Below are 20717 nucleotides of genomic sequence, written 5' to 3' on the forward strand. Positions count from 1 at the left end.
GGCTGAAATGGTCTCACCAAGGTCTGTAGTGAAGCGACTACTCCAGGAAGTGGAGTCTGGGTGGAGACCTGCTCTGACTGTTGGGCCCACATTCCCACAGGGAAGCATTTCAACGCTCCACCCAGGGGTGGAGCTAAAATTCCACCAGGAACTCACAGGGTTTACTGGCCTTATATGCTCTGGGTCTCATCTTTAAGAACCTAAGAAGAATAAGGATAAGAAATGGGAGTCTTTGTGTTTACAAACTCAGAATATTGGTTTTTGACACAATTATGGTTTCATCATCATGCATTATAACAGTGGTTCTCAACCTGTGGGTTGAGACCCCTTTGGGGATTGCATGTCAGATATCCTGCATATCAGATACTTACATTATGATTCATAACAGTAGAAAAATCACAGTTACCAAGTAGTAATGAAATAATTTTTCATTATTGAAAAATTATGTGGGGTCACCACAACATGAAGGACTGTATTAAAGGGTCACATTAGGAAGGTTGAGAACCACTGTGCTCTAAGAATTCATCCATCTGGGGGCAAATTCTCTTGCCTTTGTTTCCCACTCATGTTTTTAGGGCTGAAGTGCACTGGCCCGTAGATCTTGGACCTGACAAATGTGCCTTTAGCCAGCCAAATCCCTTGCTGTTCTTCTATAGTTGCTAGGGTGTTTGCGGATTCTATCTACTAATTGATAATTCAGTATGGGGCTGGAGAAATGGCTCAGCCATTTAAAGGCTAGACTCATAACCAAAAAGTTAATGCAACATATTGTTTCTAAAACGGAAGTCACTAACATGTTACCTTCTTTGAGTTTGGCAATATTAACATGCTCCTTGAACATCCTGCTGATGCTGGCTGAGGGCTACCAGATGCTATTTAGCTTCATCAACAATACCTTTGCAGTCGCGGGTTAAGTTGTAGCAGTAATACACATTATAACAAATAGACAACCAGTTTTCAAAGCTTGTCTGTGCCCTGCCTGAAACACACTGTTTCTCCAAAGGTGCCTGGTAGTCTTGTTTGAATCACATTGCACTCAAGGGGAGTAGCACTCCATTCTATGGCTGTTTTTGCCCGTTTGATTATGTGGTTTTAGAAAAAGTTCCTTCTAGGAGGAAAGGCTGCTTCTCCAAAGTTGTTGGTCTGCCTTTTCCAAGTTCATTAAGAACTCATCTGGATCCAGCAGTAGCATGTCTAGGTATCTACCCTGGAGAAACACAACCTAGGTCCACACAGAAGCTGACACTTGAATGTTTACAGTGGCTCCATTTGTAACAGCTTCTAACTGGCAACAACCCAGAGCCTTTCCGTGGTTGAATGGATAAAGAGTATAATGTAATTCATCAATTAAGAAAAAAAAAAACAACTTCCAAATTGTTGATACACTCAACTTAGGTGAAACACAGGAGGCATTTTGCTGAATGAAAGAAGTCAGCTTCAAAGATTAAATACACATGATTGGCTCTGTGTCTATTATATTCTAAAAAAAATTATAAAATTATAAGATCCCAAATCAAGAGTCATGGATAAAAAGAGAATGACTCCAAAAGGAACTATCCCCAAGGGAATTTTTCAGTGTGATGCAAGCGCCCTGAATCTTATCTATACAGAGTCTACAAAATTAATAAACATTTTGCACTTAAATGATAGATAGGTTTCCCTGTATGCTGGTTTCAAAAGTCTGTAGTGACATGCAGGCTTTCCTAAGCCCCGTGAAACAGAGAAGCTGGCTTATTAGTTTGTGGGTTCTGTTCAGTGGGTTGTTTCCCTTCTGTCTGCCAGGCTCATAGTTGGGGCAGCAGAAACTCAAACGATCTATGGAGAGTTGGAGGGAAAGTCTGAATCTGTTAGCTGCCACCCTTGGGAGGCGCTCTAGACCACAGTCTGTGTGTGTGCATGTGTGTGCCTTCATGTGGTGTTTGAGTGTTCGTGTGTGCATGCGTGTGTGCGTGCATGCGTGTGTGTGTGTGTGTGTGTGTGTGTGTGTGTGTGTGTGTGTTTTGTACACATGTGGAGGTAAATGTCAGATGCATTTCCTTAACCATTTTCCATCTTCTGCCTTCCTGTCCATTTCTTTCAAATTCCCAGCCTTAATGTTTCCCTGTTCATTTATAGTCTCCTGTGAGCAGGCCAACTATCTGAACACAACATTGACCACATACCGGTCACTGACAGCTCCGTATCTGTCTGCTGGAGGATAACCGAACCTTTGCTTGTTTTCTCTTGTATAAAACAATCATATGAGCCCGTGTCCTTGATCTGAACGTTGTGAAGTCGTAGAGTCCAGTTATCTCCGTCAAAGCTTGTGCGGCCCCGATACTTGTCATCCACGTTATCGAGTTTCTCTTTGCCCAGATAGTGCTCATACAGAACCAACTTTTTCTGGTCCTGCCAAAATATGACCAACTCACTCTGGCTTCTATTTTGAGCCTTTGTAAATGGGCATGGCAGGTACGCAGTCCTATTGAAATAAGCTTGTCTCTTCAGAAGAGCAGCATCTAAAATAGAAAAACGGAGAATTAGGGAAGAGGAAACAGGAAGGAAGATATTCCATTCCCCCAACACAACACCCAGCTTCCGGCTTTCCAGCGAGAGATGGTCCTGGAGAGCAGAATGTTAAGATCTAGAACTGGGCGTCCATGCTCGAGATCTGGGTCAGACCCTTGTTCTCACTCCACTGTTCCCTTGTGCAAACCGCAACCTTTGTGAGTCTCGGTTGTCTCACCTTATTAAGGAGGTGGTCTGAAATGATGTTCTAGGATTCTTTCTAGCACTACGGTTCTGCGGATTTCTAAACCAGAGTATTGGCCATCATTATGTGGTCTTCCATAACTGCTGTGCCACCACCCTAACCTCTCCCTGTCCCATGCCATCCTCTTATTCTTTGATTTGCTGTTGTAAAAAAAAAAAAAATGTAGTGACTCTTGGGAGATTGTGTGGTCAGAGTATTTAAGGAACACGAGTAGAATGTTGGGAGTGGGAAGACTGTAGATGGGAAGGTGAGGACGTGCTTTATCATATTGGAGACACTGACTTGCTACTCCCAGGCTCCATTGCCTCTGCAAACTTTTATAACACCAAAGGAGCATGCTGGCAAAGTTCGGAGATAGGGCATGCTGGCATAAGCCAACTTGTAGGGCTTTTTATTCTGGGCCACAGAGCTCCTTGAGACTCAGCAAGGAAAGTAACTAGAGGGAGCTGAGAGGTGAAAGGCGAGGTGAATGGGTTGTTAGTGGTTCACGTGAAGCTGGATGCTGCCACGGGGGAGAAGATTGGAGAAGGTTCTGCATAAAGATCCATTCATCCTTCAGGATTTCAGGAAGGGAGGAAAGGGAGGGACGAGACGGGGAGGGGGATGAGATGAGTGGCACTCAAAGTGTTGGTGGTGCAGGAAAAAATAAACTGGCCTCATCAGTTTGCCTGCCTTCAAACAGGACCCAAGTAGACAGGGAGCAAGGGTGTGTACTTGGCAGAGCTGAACTACTGCGGGCTGCCCACGAGAACCTATGGTCAAGAGGTTGCCAGTGGTCTCAGGGGGTACTCCACACACCAGTGAAGTACAGCATACATGTCTGGGCTGGAGGGAAGAGGGAAAACACTGGGTTCCCACAAACAGTGAAAATGGGATCTAAGGACAGTTGACTCCATCCGGCTTTCTGTTACACCTTTGCTAATCTCTTAAGCGAAAGGCAAGAGTGCCACCTACTGTAAATGTTCCCAGTGCTGTGACGGCTGGTATGGGCAGGACTCTGGGGAGGGCAGGACACATTCTGGTTTAGGTCTAATTCGTTGTGTGATCCTGGGCAGATGATCTACTAGAGAAGGCGAACGGGCAGCTGAAGCGTTGACCAGCTATCGATTGGCGTGACATAACTGCTCAGCTGTCAGTCACATTTTCTCGCACTGAAAGTGAATTCACCCTGAGTTTCTTACATCTTCTTGACACCCAGGTTTTCTTTTCCTCTGTGGAGACTCACAGCACCTACTTTCCTTTCTATCCACTCTCTCTACTAACAGACAAGTGCAACGTCTCCTACCCAGGCCCCTTCTCGAAAAGATAACCGAGACTTCCTCTTCACCCCAGCTCCCTCTTTACCTGCAAATACAAAGCAGACCAAAACCGTTGGCCTCATCTGGGGGCTGGTCAGAAACTTAGATTCTCTGGTTCCAACCAAGATCTCAATCAGACTCTGCATTTTTACCAAGAACCCCTATTTGGAAAACTGAGGAGATCAGAAACGACAGCCTGGACACATTCATTTCTACCTTTTCCAAACCTCTTCTCCTCTCCATGGGGGTAGAAATCACTCTGTAGCCATTCTGAGTGGAACTGAAAGTATTTCACAGTCTACATGCGTTGGCTCATCCTCAGACCCTGGTTTCCTTGATGTCACTCTGAATCAGGAAGGTACATGTTCTTAACTGTGACCATATGGGGAAGATGTGACACAAGGTCTGTTCTTTCCCCGTGGCTTCAGGCCTCCCCTGTTATGGTCCCCAGAACTTGGGGCCTCTAAGCAAGTGAATTCCCTGGGATTCCATTGGTGGAAAGCACGGAGGATCCCTCTCTCCTCTAACACTTGGGCAAGAGAAATGGTTTGATGATGTCAGGAGACAGGCACGTAGGAATTTAGCCATACATCTCCCCAACTGGGAATAGGGATCAAGAATACTAAAGGACTTCTGTAGGAAAAAAAAAAAAAAAACAAAAAACAACAAACATCTGAGTGCCACCCAGAGCCCATGGTCTGAGAACTCTGCGAGTCTACGACCCACCAGAGCATCCGTCTTCCCTGGTCATTACTCCAAACTCGGGCGATGCTTTAATCATCTCTTCCTCGTTTTACTATGCCATTATGCTCCACGTTTCTTCTTCTTTTTGTGAACTTCCTCCAGAGCTTTTCTAGGCTTGCTGGAAGTCCCGTTCCACTGTACTAGACTCCATGATAGCTGAACTTCTTCAATAAATATACATGTAAATGTTCTTTCCATGATATCTGGTTCTACTCAAAGGTCTCTGTGTGGCCCCCAGACACTGCTGGCTTCATCAGCAAGGACCTTGAGCAGCCCCTCTTCATTTAGAGGGACCTATACTAGTCTATGTAACCTGTCTCCCTGTTGTGAACCATTATTAGTCACTACCTCTTCATTCAAGGAGGATTGGCGCATTATATTCAAGGCTGTTCTTTCTAACCAACTTTCAACATAACTGCCAAGATAATCTAACAGTTTATCCACCACCGAGTCGACCAACAACCTTTTATCAAAGCTGCTTGATTTCATCAGTCACAAAGACTAGTTCAGAAGCCTTCCATCTTCCATGACATGATCCCGAGCAGAGTCACCTGAGGCTCGGGACCTCAGATCTTGGCCTCCACACACTCATCTCTACCCATAACTCGTGATTCCTCCAGGTTTCACTCTTACTTTCTCTATATCTAGTCTTCAATTTCATTGAGACCTCAATCTTGTCCCCACACTGCATTATTCCCCCCAAAGAATGCTTTGAGACAAGAGAATTCTAATCTGGTTTTGAACAATGTGGTAAACACCAGCCACTGTGGCTCTCGAATCCTTGATAAATAGTAAATGTGACTGAGAAACCAGATTATTTTTACAGTGCTGGACAGAAAAATTGAGTTTTTTCATCTCATTTAATTTCAATTCATTCAAGCTTAGTAAGTCACAGATGGCTAGTGGCGATTACACTGAACAGCACAGAAATAATACAGCTTTTTAACCATTTCTCGCCAGTAAGACCAGTAAATGTGCCTCTTTGCCTTAGTAGAAGTCATACTGAAGAAATCACTTCGGGTCTACAGATCTGATCTTATGTGCGCGGATGAGCACTCTTAGAGGAAGTGATTCCATTGAACAGACAGGTAACATTTGAAGTTTGTGATGTTCTATTTCTCAGAATGTGGCCTCCCGTCTTACCACCCTGTCTCAAACTGGTCCCTCTGCCCTTGCTTTTCATTTTAGTTAGAGTCCCTTAGTGAGCAGAAACAGCCCCCCCTCCACTGCTCACCCCCATCTCTCCTGAGACTTTCCTGATAAGAGATGCTAGCAGCTCCCACCAGTGCAGCCTGGTGCTCTTTCTGACCTCACCCCATCTGACCATAAGTCGCTCAGTTTTGACATCCTGTCTTCTTGGAATGAACTTCCTTGGTCTGACTCCCTGGTTCATGTGCTAGTCTCTCTGGAATTTATTCTGGATGCCCATTGGTTCAATCGCTAACAGAGTGATCCAATCGTTATCGATTCAATAACCTAACAGATGCTTATCTGCAGTCCACAGCCTTCACTGGAGTCCCAGATACCATACCCAATGGCCCTCTGGGTGCTTTCATGTAGACAGCGAGGGATACACTCTTCTTCCTCTTAAATCTTCCTCCCCTAACTCTAAGAGTAGTTCCCCTATTCACTGCCATCCCATCCATCACCTTTTGATTATCTGCAGGAAATGCCCAAGAAAGCACACACGGACATTGCCTAGGATACCCAGAGGTACTACAGCCAAGGGCAGTGAGTGACTATGAAGCAAAAACAAGGACTATCAAAAAAAGAATCTGGATTTGCCCGAGACTTTGGGGACATTATCTTTTATGTTCCCCATTACAAGGCAAGGGCGGTCTATACAGGGAGGGTTTATAAGTTTCATGTCCATGGCTAGAAAAATAAAAACAGGGTCACCTATGCTAGCCCTCCACACCACCAAATCCAAACCAGCTTGTTATCTGACCTTGCAAGAGATTTGGAGAACGAGACACCCAAACTTCCCAAGCTAGCTGATCAGCACAACAGCAAGACTCCTTTAATGTATGCGCCACACATCCTTACACGAAACAATAAGGTATTGCCCAGTATGTTGTTTTTCTACTGTTCTGTCTCTGTCTTACGGGAAAGTATCATTGAATGACCAACCCCTTCTTTTGGTTTCTGCTTTTTTTCAGCCTTTCTCTCTCCATGAAACCAACCTCTTCTGCTCAGCCCTTGGGGGGTACTTTTTCTATTTCACAGGATGGAGCGATGTGTAATGCTAGAATTACCAAATAAAGTCTATTAAGATCTCCAAATTAGTGTGAAGTTGGCCTTTGATGCTACAAGCATATTTGATACCAAGGGGGTCAAATCCCAGGTTATATTTTAAAAAACAAAATTAAGGTTCCCTTGCTCAGAAAGAAAAAAAAAAAACCCCAGTCTCAACGTCTTGTGTGTTCACAAAGGAGCTGATCCACCAGGGAGGCCTTGTTCTTTCTTACCAATTTCCATCTTATTCCTCAATGACTTCTCTCCTCATTTATTCTCTCTGGGATCCACTAAAAATATTTTGCCAAAAATGAGTGACTAATTGGGGTAAGACTCGCACTACTGAGAAAGATACGTGCATTTGAAAAGGCTGAGCAAAGCGACTCTTTGCGTACAATAGGTTTGAATTGTTGTTTACCCCCGGGTACTTGTTTCAGTGACCAGTCAACAGTGACAAGAAATAGGAGCCCAAGGCAAACACATAAATGCTCTTTCATCCAGCCATCCAGACCAGAACCTACAGCAATCTGGGGGCAGACAGTGGGCTTTTTCCACAGAGCACGGAATCAGTCTGAGCTGTGTTGTGCATATCTTCAGGTAAGAAAGACTCGGTCAACCACTGCAGGGTTGTTGAGTCAGATGCTGTTGGGGTGTAAAGAGAACCCCAGGACCTGGAGAACCCTCAGACAAAAGGAGAACAACAGCCAAGGGTCCAACCGGACCAGGCACGGCGCATGCACCTGCGGCCATAGCCACCTGAAGGCCTGGCTGGAGGCTCCCTAGAGGGAAGGGACAGTGAGAAGGCTCAGAAGGTGGCTGTGCATGTCTGGTAACCTGAGCTTGATGCCCAGAACCCACATAAAGGTGGAAAAAGAGAACCTATACCACAAGGTTGTCCTTTGCTGCCACACCAATTAATTAGGGGCAGCAACAAAGGTATCTAATTTCTAGGCAGAGAGAAGATGTGGAAGGTGTGGGTAGAGGACAGAATTGTTTTGCTCTGTGTCTTATCTATCTTCATAAATTACCCTACTTTGCACCCCCCCCATGGATTATTAGTGGCAATTTCATCCCCTTTCTCTCTTTGGATATCTGACCTATGATAGGTCTCTACTCCCTAGCTCAGGAAGCAGAGGTATGCCCTAAAAGGAGAGACAGGTTAATTTCAAATGGGTTTTTTTCTACATTAAAAAATGGCTGGCTTTTTAACTTAATAACACATTCTAAATCCGTTTAGTGCTGTGCATATGCACGTGTATGTGGGTCATCCATTGGGCCATAGGTATCAATGTCCCCACCCTAAGAATAGTGGCTCTCTCAGTAGCCATCGACTCTCATTAGCTCTTCAGCTAGGGGTGGGAATGAGCTCCCCCCTGCTCCTTGCTGGAACTTTTAACTTTTTTGATCTTGTGGTTGGTTGTCTTGTGCAGATGACCATGGCTTCTGTGAATTCACATGTGTAGCATGTCCAGAGACCAGCGGTTCACAACGCTCCTCCCATGCTCTGGCTCTTACATTCTTTCCACCTCTCCTCTCTGGCTGTACTCAATGAGCCTTGGGGACTAGGGTTGTAGATGCAGCTGTCCCATGTACGCATAGTCAAATTTGAGAGGGAGACGGAGGTATTTTAGGGGGGCTGAGCGAAGGAGTGGGATGGATATGACCAAGACACATTGTATACATGTTTGCAATTTTCAAAAAAAATTTAAAAAAGAAGTACACTTATAAATGATTATCACAGTGAAAAAAATGAAAGGTTGAAAAACGGATTGCAACTATCTTATCATTATTTTTAGTGATGAGTGAAATACTGGCGAGTTCATTTTCTAATGGTTGATGCTGTTTTCCAACCTTCTTTAAATCTGTTCTTCCCTAACATATATCTTCTTCGCATACATCCCCTCACTACCCCCAAACATAATCAGTTAACATTCAAGAGTTTTTTTTTCTCTTTTTTTCTTTTTTCTTGTGGTTTCAACATCATCACCTTCCTTTTCAGGAGCTAGGAGTTTCCACGGTTTCAAAGCAGGTCAAAAGCAAAGTAACACCTGCCCTTGGTTTTGGTGGGTTTCTCAACTTTACTTTCAAAGGGGAGAGCCAGGAAGTCTGGGGACAGGGAAGGCGTCTCCATTAAGCTGGTACTGAATATTTGTTTCCAGGACATTTCTCTCCCAGATCCTAAAAGCTAGGCTTGCCACCATGACAGGCAGGGCTAAGATCTAAGCCATAAGGCCATCTGAGGTGTGGTTTAAGACAAGAGGAGGATGGGAAGGAGGCGACTTGTGAGCAAGAAAGGACAAAGCTGAAGCAATATCCTCCACTAAAGCTATTTGAGTCACCAAGAAACAGAGCCAGCCGCTTGTAGTTGCCTCAGGAGCAGGAGTTGGGAGAAGCAGCCTGACATCACACATCAGTGATGTTCAACCTGCACCACTGCGTACGAATCTGGGCTCTCCCATCAGGAGCTGTGTTGCTCTTCAGTCAATTACTTAAGCGGCTCTGCACTTTAGGGACCTTGTCTTAAAATGGGGAATAATGACAAGGTCTAATAAAGCAAGTTATTGGGGTTTTTAAATGAATTGCTATTTATACAGTGCTCAGAGAAGTACCTGAACACACACACACACACACACACACACACACACACACACACACACACACACACAGAGACAGAGAGAGAGAGAGAGAGAGAGAGAGAGAGAGAGAGAGAGAGAGAGAGAGAGAGAGAGAGAGGTATACAAGCACACACTGGCACAAACGTGTATGCACACACATATATACACCACACACAGACACCACAGAGACATATGCATGCACACACAGACACACACACACACACACACACATAGATATGAGCACCTGTGTGCACACTCACACATGTATATACATGCACAGTCTATCTTTATCTTCCCCACCCCTGATATTTGTGTGTGTACATATTGCCTTTTCACCTCCCCAGGAACTGAGACTCCAGGTCATCGGCCCTGGCGGGTGAAAGCTGCTGTTCTCGCCTACACTGCTGATGATGGATAGGTGAGCACCTGTAGATTTCACCCTGGTAGGCTCAGCGAGCTTTGGTGCCAAGCAGAAACCGCAAATCACAAAAGGCCTGTCTCCACCTGCTGAGATCTGAGAGCATATCTCTCTCTCCACAGTGCCCAGCTCCTCCTTACCCAGCCAGGGCTGGGAACAGTGGCCAAGGGCCTGTTGTGTGACCATGATGGAGGAGGTGGTTTTGTGGTTGAACTGGTTAGTCAGAGGCCAGGTGGTCAGGGGTGGCCTGCAGATGCTTCTGGCACACTGCCAGCTCAGCTACCCTGCCTGCTTGTCACCAAGGCTGAGGTGGCTTCTCTGACAGCTGAGGTGGAGAAATGAGTAACAGGAAAAGGGTGGGCCAGCAGAAATAAAGCAGCGCTCAGTTGCAGGATGCACGGTGGGGTCTCCAGCCAGCTGCTTAGAGAGGCATCCCAGAGAAGAGCAATGGACTGGGAGGGGCTGAGTTCTGGGAAGCCTTACAAATCTAAACTTTGGGGCACTATTAAGAAAAAGACCACACAATTCAAATGCAAAAAATGTCACCCAGCAGGAGGAGACTGTGATGGCGGAGCATCGTTTGTTCGTGTGTGTGTGTGTGTGTGTGTGTGTGTGTGTGTGTGTGTGTGTGTGAATCTTAATTGTGGTTATCTTATCCGTATCTTACCAAGTCACAAGACATGCAATGTAGTGCTAGGGGCCTCCTGGGGTCTTTATGGGTTCAGAAAGGGGGAACCTGTGCAAGGGAAACCTGTAGCATCAGCTTCCTTAGCTTCAGGATGCATTGGTTGGCATGATTAGTTGGAGGTCCAGAGTCACAGGTCTAGAGTTTTTGAACTAGGGCACAGGCTAAGGAAGAGGGAGTGGTCAGGAATCAGTGCTACAAGAGGCTTTGGAAAGGCCACCAGCTGTTTCCCAAGGGCCTGAGAATACTGGAAATGAGGGCAGGAAAGACCAGAGCGTGTATGTGTGGATCCATATGTGTGTATGTGTGGTTTCTCTGCAGTGGCCTTCTGTAGCCCTCCAGAAGCCTTGGATGGGACACTCCACCTTGTGCTGTGTGTCTGGATGCTGGGAGTTTGATGGAAGATTAGGGAGATGCCCAGACTACACCTGGTCTTGGTCCTGACCCTTCCTTGGTCTCTAGGAAAGTTATTTGCTATGGAGTCTAAGGCAACTCGAACCAATCCTGAGCAAACCCCACCAACACTCAAGCCTGGGCTTGCAGTGGTTCAACTCCCAGAGGGACAGAAGAAGGACTCCAAGACTTTCCACAGGAAAAAGGTTCTTACCTGAGAGCACGAAGACCGTTACAAAGAGGATTCCCAACCCCATGGTGCTGGAGTGTAAAAAGACAAGATAAAACGTAGTTAGAAAGTGAAATTGAAAACATTTGTTCCCCAAAACATGACCTGGAAATGGTGTTTGGAATTCACGTGGGTCCCAGGGGTGGCAGAGTCAATGTATACATTCACTGAGGCCATTTTCCCTCCCTTAGCTCCACACACAGGCCGTATTACCCAGCCTCCTCTGCAGTGAGGCAGGTCAAGCAACTGAGCTCTGACCAGTGGAACTGTGGGCAGAAAAGATGGCTGCTACTTCCAAATATGGTAACAGAGGCCTCCTTCCTGCTCCCTCCTCCCTCCTCTTCCTTCCTAGACTCAGGAAATTCCAAGGAAAAGTCCAAGGGTAGATAAGATGGCCAAGTCTCACAAAGGCAGAGACCTGGTTTCCAGAGTGAAGCAGTAAAACAGCGTTCTCTATCCCTCCCCACCCTCCCCACAACTGATCTGGACTGTGGCATTAGCAGGAGGCATTTCATGTCAGTCGAGGAGGCGCGGGGACACTCTACAGCAGGGCACAGCGTTCCTTTTTCTCCAGCAGCGCTGGGGACGCGAGGGAACACAGACATTTGAGGAAAATCAAACTTCCTTTGATTTTTTTTTCCTGTGGTTTTCAAACTTTAGTGTGCACACAAGTCACCCGGAGAGCATGGGGAACACTTCCCTAGGCTGTGCACAGAGAATTTGACAAGAGGTTGAGATGAAGCATTGGTCTAACAATCCCCAGGGCCACACTTTGAGAATAACTGCCCGACATACCCACTTCGTCTGCAACGTGATCCAAAGAAAGCGTCACCCAGGGCTTTACCTTCTCTAGCCTTCCCTTCCTCTCTTTTCTCGGTGTTTCTCCACTCACCCACTCACCGTAGACCCCAATGACTGTGGGGCTTACGGGAAACACAGGGTAAGGACCAACATTAGAAGATGGTGGAGAAACAAACCAATTACAGCCGTTTGGAGCAGATCCCAAGACAAGGCCAATGCTAAGTACTTACCATGGAAATATGCCACCTTGCGTTGGGTGGCACACAAGTTTGGCTTGTAGCTTTTTAACGGCCCACGTGAGAAGGAAAGCCTAGCAGGTGGATTAATACCCGGCTTTGATCATAAAAGGAAACTAGTGCTTAGGGAAGACACACTATTATTTACTGCATAGCAAAAATTTCTTCCTTGGAAGGTGGATTGCCCAAGCTGTTCTCCACCCTTCAGGTGGTGTATGTGGACACCCCCTCTGCTCTTACAGTGCTTAGCACAGAGCAATGGGCTAAAGTGTGTTTGTGTGTGTGTGTTTCAATCCTTCTAGGCTGCAATGTTTTAATTAAGAATTTTTAGAGATTATACCTGCACATAACACAAAAATTTAAAAGACCGGGCGGTGGTGGCGCATGCCTTTAAGCCCAGCACTCGGGAGGCAGAGGCAGGCAGATCTCTGTGAGTTTGAGGCCAGCCTGGGCTACAGAGTGAGTTCCAGGAAAGGCGCAAAGCTACACAGAAAAACCCTGTCTCAAAAAACGAAAACAAAACAAAAACAAAAACAAACAAGAAAAAATTTAAAAGTAAAGATGAGTGGACTGGTGGCTGTGGAGCCCCCATGGGACTGGACTAGGTCCTCTGGACATGGAAGATGGTTGTTTGGCTTGAACTGTTTGGGGGGCACCCAGGCAGGGGGATCAGGATCGGTCCCTGGTCTATGGGCAGGCCTCTGAGAATCTGGTGCACAGCTTTGGTGCAGTGGGAAGGGGCTTGGACCTGCCTAGGCTCAGTGTGCTGGGTTCTGCTCACTCCCCATGGGAGACCTCGATTTGGGGGATGTGGGGATGTGGGGTGGCTTGGGAAAAAGGGCTGGGGGGGTGGGAGGAGGGAGGAGGGGGAGATCTGTGGATGCATGTGGAGTGAGTAGAAGATTTTTTAATAAAGAAAAATGAAAAAAGTGAGAAAAAAAGAAAAGAAAATTAAGGCACAGAACTTCCCAGAGTGAAGAAAAAAATGGCAAAGAAATTACTTTCTTTCTTATCAACTTAAAATTCATATGTCACATGAGCCGTCTCAAAGGCAATATGCAAAAACTGGAACTGTTATTTATGTGGAAAATGCCATGTAAAATTTATTTATAAATGACTGTTGCACAGCTAAAAAATCTTTATCTCAATAAAAAAAAGTAAAGATGATTCTTGGACACGGTAATACATGTGTTTAATCCCAGCACTTGGGAGGCAGAAGTAGAGATCCACCTATCTCAGTAAGTCCTAGGCCAGGCTGCTCTATATGGTGAGTTTTAGGCCAACAGGGGTCCATAGTGAGACTTTGTCTTTTTTTTTAAAGTAGAGGTGATATATTTAGTTACTTCTCTTATTGCAACAACAAATCTGACCAAAAGCTCACAGTTTTGGGGCACAGTCCATCACAGCAGGGAAGGTGTGGGGGTGCAAGCTTGAGGCACCTGGTCACATTGGACCCTCAGTCAGGAAGCAGAGAGAGGCTGGTATTCATGCTGCCTTGTCCTCCCCATTCAGTCCGAGACCCCAGCCCGTGGAATGGTACAGCCTACATTTAAGATGGGCTGCCCTACTTTAATTGACCTAGTCAGGAAACTCACTTACAGACATACTCAGACATGTCTCCTAGGGGACTCTAGACCTTGTCAAGTCGTCAGCCATTATTAGCTATCACGGCGACAAGCAGTAGAAAGCAAGTCTCTCTCTCTCAGCTCTGGTCCCTGGCCATCTAACTTTCTTCCAAAGATGTGCCTGGAATGACCAATATTACCTGTTACCAGTTTCTTGCTTTTGCTTAGATTTATTTTAGACACACACAAAAATAATAATAACAACACAGATCCATATGTATTCTTATTTCATTTTAAAACACCAATAATAGTACTCAGTACATAGTGTGTCACTTGCGCTACCAAATTTGGGATAATTTTATAGCTGTATTAATTAGCACCCTCATATTAATAGTTGCATATTATTCTACCGTAGTCTACTTGATACAAATAGCCATTCGACTGATATTTAAGTTGTTCCCAATCTTTTTTGGATTGAAAACTCAAACTATCTCATACCTGCAGGAGCTGGCTGTTTCCCAGAAGCAGAATTACTTGCCCAAGGGTTAAAGGGTAATGCAATTTTAGCTTTCACAGATACAGAATGATTGTCTTCCCCATTATACATTAAAACTTCCATCAACAGGTGACTGCTTATTTTCTCATACTTTTTTGTATGTTTTCTAATTTCTGATCTGTACCATTTAAAGGTTAAAATGACATATCATTATACATTTTTGACAGTGCTTGGAATTGAACCCAGGGCTTTGTGCATGCCAGGCAAGTGTTTCACTAATTGAGCCTCTCATTGTAATTTTTTTAAAAAATTACATTTAGTTATGGTAAAAAATTACACACAAAATAGACCAGACTGATCATTTCCAAATGTGCAGTGGCATGTAATAGACTCACATTGTGCAATCACCAACACCATTATCTCCTGAAGTCTTTTCATTTTGCAAGATGGAAACTCTGGAGTCAGTAAACAGTGATTGTCCCATTTGTCACCCTCTCAAAGGGCACCTTCTGCCTCCATGGATCTGACTTCTTTAGAGTGACTGGAGTCTTACACTATTTAGCCTCTGTGGAGGATTTGCTTCACTTAGCGCGGTGCCATAGGGGCCCCTCCATCAGGGCCCATCTGTACTGTAGCACCTGCCAGAGTCTCCATCTTCTAAAGATGCTCACCCCGCGTCTAGTTTATCTGCTCATCTGCAGGTGGCTGCTTGAATCACGTTCACCTTCTGAGTACCGTGAAGGACGCTGCTGTGAACGTGGCCGTACAAATTTCTCCCCCGTTTGCTGCTCTCACTTCTTCAGACACAAACCGAGAAGTGGAAGAGGAGGTCATATGGAACTTCTATTTTAAACTCCCCGAGGAACCACTGTACACCGGTAGCTCTTTACATTCCCATCAAAGGCACACAGTGGCTGACTTCCTCACATCCTGGCCAACACTTTTCTGACTTGGTTTTCAAAGCCTAAGCCATCCCTTTGGCTGTGAGGTGATTTCCACTGTCATTTCAAAACACAATTTTCTCATGAATCTGAGTATCTTGTCAAATGACTAAGACTTTTACGTTTCTTATTCCATGTACTCATCACACATTGTTATTATTATTATTATTTGCCCTGTTTTGAGTCTAGCTTTCTCTTGTTGAACTGTAGGAGCTTTTTTACACACACACACACACACACACACACACACACACACACACACACACAATTTATATATATATAAAAACTACATATATAGAAAGCTAGCAGTTTGTGATAATGTTACAAGTAAGTTCCGTTGCTAAAATATTAGATGTTCGATGTATGACCCAATGTCTGGTGTCCAGTAACTTTCTTCTCTCCTTCTCTCTCACTCCCATCCTCCCCTCCCTCATCCACTCCTCTCTGTTTCTGTTCAGAAAGGGGCAGGGCTCCCATGGGTGTCAACAAAGCGTGGCGTATTAAACTGAGGCAGGACTAAGCTCCTCCCTGTGTATCAAGGCTGGGCGGGGCAACCCAGCATGGGGAATAGGTTTAGCACTGTCTGTTGAACTCACGCTGCCATGGCAATGAGGGCGGAGCCTGGGAACCCTTGCCCATCTTTTCACTCTAAGTCACTCACAGCATCCTGCTTAGCATGGATCTGAAGGCTGGGGCCTCTTTAGGTCTGAATTCTTACCTAAATACAAGAGTCTGTTTTAGGACCTGAAAAATCGGTACATTTAACCTACTCAAAGAAGTTTTCCCCACCCGACATGTTGAACAAACAGGGACACAAAATCAAATTATGCTTTGTTATAAACGAAACAGATTAGTTTAACTCAAGTCATTGCATAAAACCATTATGGCTGCGGTTCTCAATTTGTGGGTGGCAACCCCTTTGGGGGTCAAATGACTCTTTCACGGGGTCACCTACGATCATTGGAAATATCAGGTATTTATATTACGATTCTTAACAGTAGCAAAATTACAGTTATGAAGCAGCAGCGGAAATAATTTTATGGTTGGGAGTCACCACAACATGAGGAACTGCATTAAAGCGTCACAACATTAGGAAGGCTGAGAACCACTGCATTATGGCTTTGGGAAATCTTGAACAAATAGTCCCTGTAACTCGCTGGGTGGGGTGAAGCTCTGCCCCTATCCAGGAAGTCCACTCTGATGCAAATTTCTCCATTGGAAGCCTTTTCTTTCCCTGAGAAGAGACAGCAGCCTCCTGAACTTCCTTGCATTGATAACCAGTTTTGTGAGTGGTTTTTGTTTTTGTTTGTTTGTTTTTTCCTTTTTTTTTTTTTTCCAGGGTAAGGATTTGAGACAGGGTCTTGCTCTATAGCTCAGGGTTGCTTCAAACTCAGGATCCTCCTGCCTCAGCCTCCCAAGTACTGGGATTATAGACTTGCACAACCATACCCAGCTCAGTACTGGCTTTATCCTCTGCAACTACCAATGATAAGCCCCCATGCCAGCAAAAGCCCTTTAGGGGCTCCAGGACAGCAATCTTCTCACTCCTCACACCCTGGCCTAACAGGCAGCCATGGTTCTTCAGGGATGCATCCCTAATGCTCACGTGGAGACTTCACACCAGCTTGGCAAATACTACAGACATCTCCAGTGTCCGTTTCTAAAAGACTGACACAACCTTCCTTTTAGAAAGTGTGTGAGAATGTGTGTGTGTATGTGTGTGTGTGTTTGTGTGTGTGTGTGTGTGTGTGTGTGTAGGTTAGGAAGCCAGCTCCTCCACTCTCGTTGAAATGTCACTTCCCCAGAACCGAACCCCCCCCCCCCAACTTCAAACACAGTTAAGACTTTTACCAGGTGGCGCAAGAAATGGAAAGTCTTACTTTCCGAGGGGGCACTGGGCAGTGGCAGCGGGAAAGGAAAGAACCTAAGAATTTAGGGGGGGATTCTCTGACAGATTTCTGTCTCTAGAAGCAGAATAAGGTCTGAGAGGTGGGTGAGCTGGTGATGAACCTAAAATGCAACGGTGTTCACATAAGAAGAGTGACATTCTAGAAACCAGAGCGACATTGTCGCTGGCTTTGCGTACCTGTGCCCTCACAAAACGGAAGTAACCATGGCCAGGTGAATGACTGATTACCCTGCTGTGTTTCATGGAGAGGTGACATTGTTCACCCCCATAATACAGATAGAGAACCAGTTTCAGGGCCTGAAGATACATGGTTCAAGGCCATGTACCCAGTAACAGCAGAATTGAGATTTAAACAGATCCAACTTTGCTGACTTTTCTTGAACACAGCTTGGCTCCTTTAAAAGTGCCAGTCAGATTCAGTAGTGCATGGGTAGCAAGCAAAAAAATATTCTGAATCTGGTGGGGTGAGAGGAGGCATCACACTCCCAGAACATATCCTAAAACCACAATGTGACTCTTGGGGAAACCCTGGGATGGGGTAGGATGGGGTCAAATCATCCATTTGCATCATGAGGGTTTTGTCCTTATAGACCAATCATTGCATAGATGCTACTTGAGCATCCCCTGCTGTGGGATGTTCTGTATGTCCTGTGGGAGCCCGTTCTTGGGTTCCTCATGGCTTTACCCAGCAGGTCCGCATAGAGGATGATTAGGACCACGGGCCTGAGTGCAGGTGTATGAGATAGTCTGCACTTGGCTGTGCTGGGGGATGGTCTGTATGTCAAGTTGCTCTGATTGGTCAATAAATAAAACCTGATTGGCTGTGACTAGGCATGAAGTATGGGTGGGACTAGCAGAGAGGAGAAAAAAAAAGAACAGGAAGGCAGAAGGAGTCACTGCCTGCAGCAGCTGCCAGGACAAGGAAGATGTAAAGTACTGGTAAGCCACGAGCCACGTGGCAAGGTATGCCACAGCCATACAGTGTGTAAACAAAATAAGTCTCTGTGTTTACTTGGTTGGGTCTGAGCGGCTGTGGGACTGGCGGGTGACAAAGATTTGCCCTGACTGTGGGCAAGGCAGGAAAACTCTAGCTACAATCCCCTCTGCCAGGCAGTGAGCGCTAGTGTGCTCTGTCCCTCACAGGCAATGGGCTGAGCACGGCACACCGCAGGGATTCTGGGGGAAGAGAGGAGGTGGGCAGAAAAGAGAGAGGTAAAAAAACGGACCTCCTCAGGTCTGAAGGAGTGTACGAGTCTAGTTGAGGCAGAAGAGAGGAGATGAGGTTGACACAGAGGACTCTACTCGTGGGAAAGAGGAAGCAGGAGAAGGGGTTAATAGAAGAAATGGAAAAGACGTTGTCTTGGACATGGTGGTAACTGGAGTACTAGGGAAATGCAGTTACGTGGGCTATTGACTCCGCAAGGTTGTTCATTCCCACAGTCCTTTGGGCAAATGTTTACAGAATATCTTCATCATTCGAGTGCTTGTAAAGGTTTAGGGAGATTTAAAGATGTGTAGGTCTGGGTCCCTCATATAACACTGGAAAGGAAGGCAGAGTGTCCACGACAAAAGTCAAGCTGAAAACCATTGCAGAGAGTGGCTGCATTTAGCTTCTTCAGAGTGTGCAGCGTTTGCTCCAAACAGAAGCAGATGCCGCAACCACTGGAGGAAGGGCCAGGTCTGATAATTCAAGTGCACCAGGGCCCAGCCACTGTTCTATGACCTAGGACGCTTATGGTTGGACAAGCCGACTGCTGGGCGGGTCCACCTGCTGCCTGAAGGACACAGATCCCGAGGCCGCCCATTGCTGGAGCCTCTGTCTGCCTCTAGTGGGACATCATGTCCTGAGGTGCTTGAGAGAGTCCCAAAAGCTGAAGTCACATGCTTACAGCAGCTAGCATTATCTTTGATGTGAAGTTTCTGAACTATGAAGAATGGACATTGCTGGGGGGGGGGGGTCATGTGCTTTCATTCCTAACAAGGCTCTGGCACAGTGACGTGCTTTGAGAGCAGCATGGAATCACCGCCATCAAGACTCAGGTGCTTGTTAAAGCATTCATGTGTTCCAACAAATATCCATTGAGCCACACACTGTGCTCAGTGCTGGGGGCTGAGCAGTGATCAAAGTCAGAAATGGCTCTCCTTCCTGCAGTTTGGTGAAGGAGCAAGATCATTATCAATTGAACATAAATAAATATTTACAAAATTTTTACTATGACAAGTGCTTGTTCCCGGTGCTTGAAAAACTCTCTATGAAACTCGTTTACACTGAGATGTGAAGGATGGTGTGGCGGACTCAATATGGTCGCCTGTCCTCAGATATCCTCACACAAAGATGTGGCATCTAATCAACCCTCCTGCCTCAAAGGCTGGCTCGCAATTGACTTGCTTTGACTATTAGAACTTGGTATAAAAAAAAATGTGTCGGGGATTCTGAAACTAGGTCAGGAAAAGCCTTGGAACTCCTACATGTCCTTTTAGGAATGTATTTTCTAAGGACCTGAGCCCACCATGTAAGATGCTCCCTTCTCCTGGCACCGCAGTGGCAGAGAGCCCACGTCTAAGTTTGGGTCATCTGTCCCAGCAGAGTGCAGCCTTCCAGTTGGATCTGCCAAGCTACCAGACAGATGACTAAAATGCCCCCTGTTTACTTCTGTCAAATGAGCGCACTGATGCCATGGAGAATGGGAGAACCCCCCGAGGCCTAATTCCTGACCCCCATAACCATAGGAGTAAAACAGTCACTGTTTTCAGCTGTGCCTCTGGGGAAAGTTTGGAATGTAGGTATAAAGAAAACATCCAGATTCACTTAATTAGGCGGAGAGTTGGGGGGTGGGGTGGGAAGAGAGAAAGGATTCTGAACGAAAGCAATATCATGTACGAAGGCATTGAGGCAGTGAGACCCTTGAGAAAAGAGTCTAGAATGTCCGTGTGGTTGAAGTGCAGGCAGGTGGGAGACAAGGCCAAAGAGTTCAGCATGGGCCAGAGCACACTCGCTTCACAGGCCATTTAAAGATTTTATTCTTCATCACGACAGAAATGTCCACCCCTAAAGAGATTATAGCAGAGTGACATAACCAAAATTTTATACTAAAAAAGATTTTTTTTGGTACAACAAATGGACGGCAGAGGAGCCTGAGAGAGGCAAGAAGCTTATGACGTTGGTCAATGCAATTGTTTAAGTTAAAATGGTAGCTATTTGGTGTAGCTGGAGTTATCTCCATTCCGCCCGGGCCCACAGCCACTCAGACCCAAATAAGCACACAGACACTTATATTATTTAAACTGTTTGGGCTAATGGCTCATGCTTCTTGCTATCTAGTTCTTATATCTTAAATTAGCCCATTTCTATTAATCTATAAGTTGCCACGTGGCTCGTGGCTTACTGGTATTTTACACC

General features: G+C 45.6%; 1 protein-coding gene across 3 annotated transcripts in view; it reads right to left on the reverse strand.

Annotated features, from left to right (window-relative positions):
* Positions 1-20717, reverse strand: part of Cd86 (CD86 molecule) — a 68475-nt gene that overhangs the window by 17813 nt on the left and 29945 nt on the right. For all 3 annotated transcript variants that reach the window (XM_006975709.4, XM_015994579.2, XM_076548817.1), the window contains 2 exons: positions 11355-11401; positions 2163-2498 (listed from right to left, as the gene is read on the reverse strand). In XM_006975709.4, the coding sequence (XP_006975771.2) occupies positions 2163-2498; positions 11355-11401 (383 nt within the window). The remainder of the gene's footprint in view (positions 1-2162; positions 2499-11354; positions 11402-20717) is intronic.

This window comes from Peromyscus maniculatus, chromosome 12 (assembly GCF_049852395.1).
Source record: "Peromyscus maniculatus bairdii isolate BWxNUB_F1_BW_parent chromosome 12, HU_Pman_BW_mat_3.1, whole genome shotgun sequence".
NCBI classification, from domain to species: Eukaryota; Metazoa; Chordata; class Mammalia; order Rodentia; family Cricetidae; genus Peromyscus; species Peromyscus maniculatus.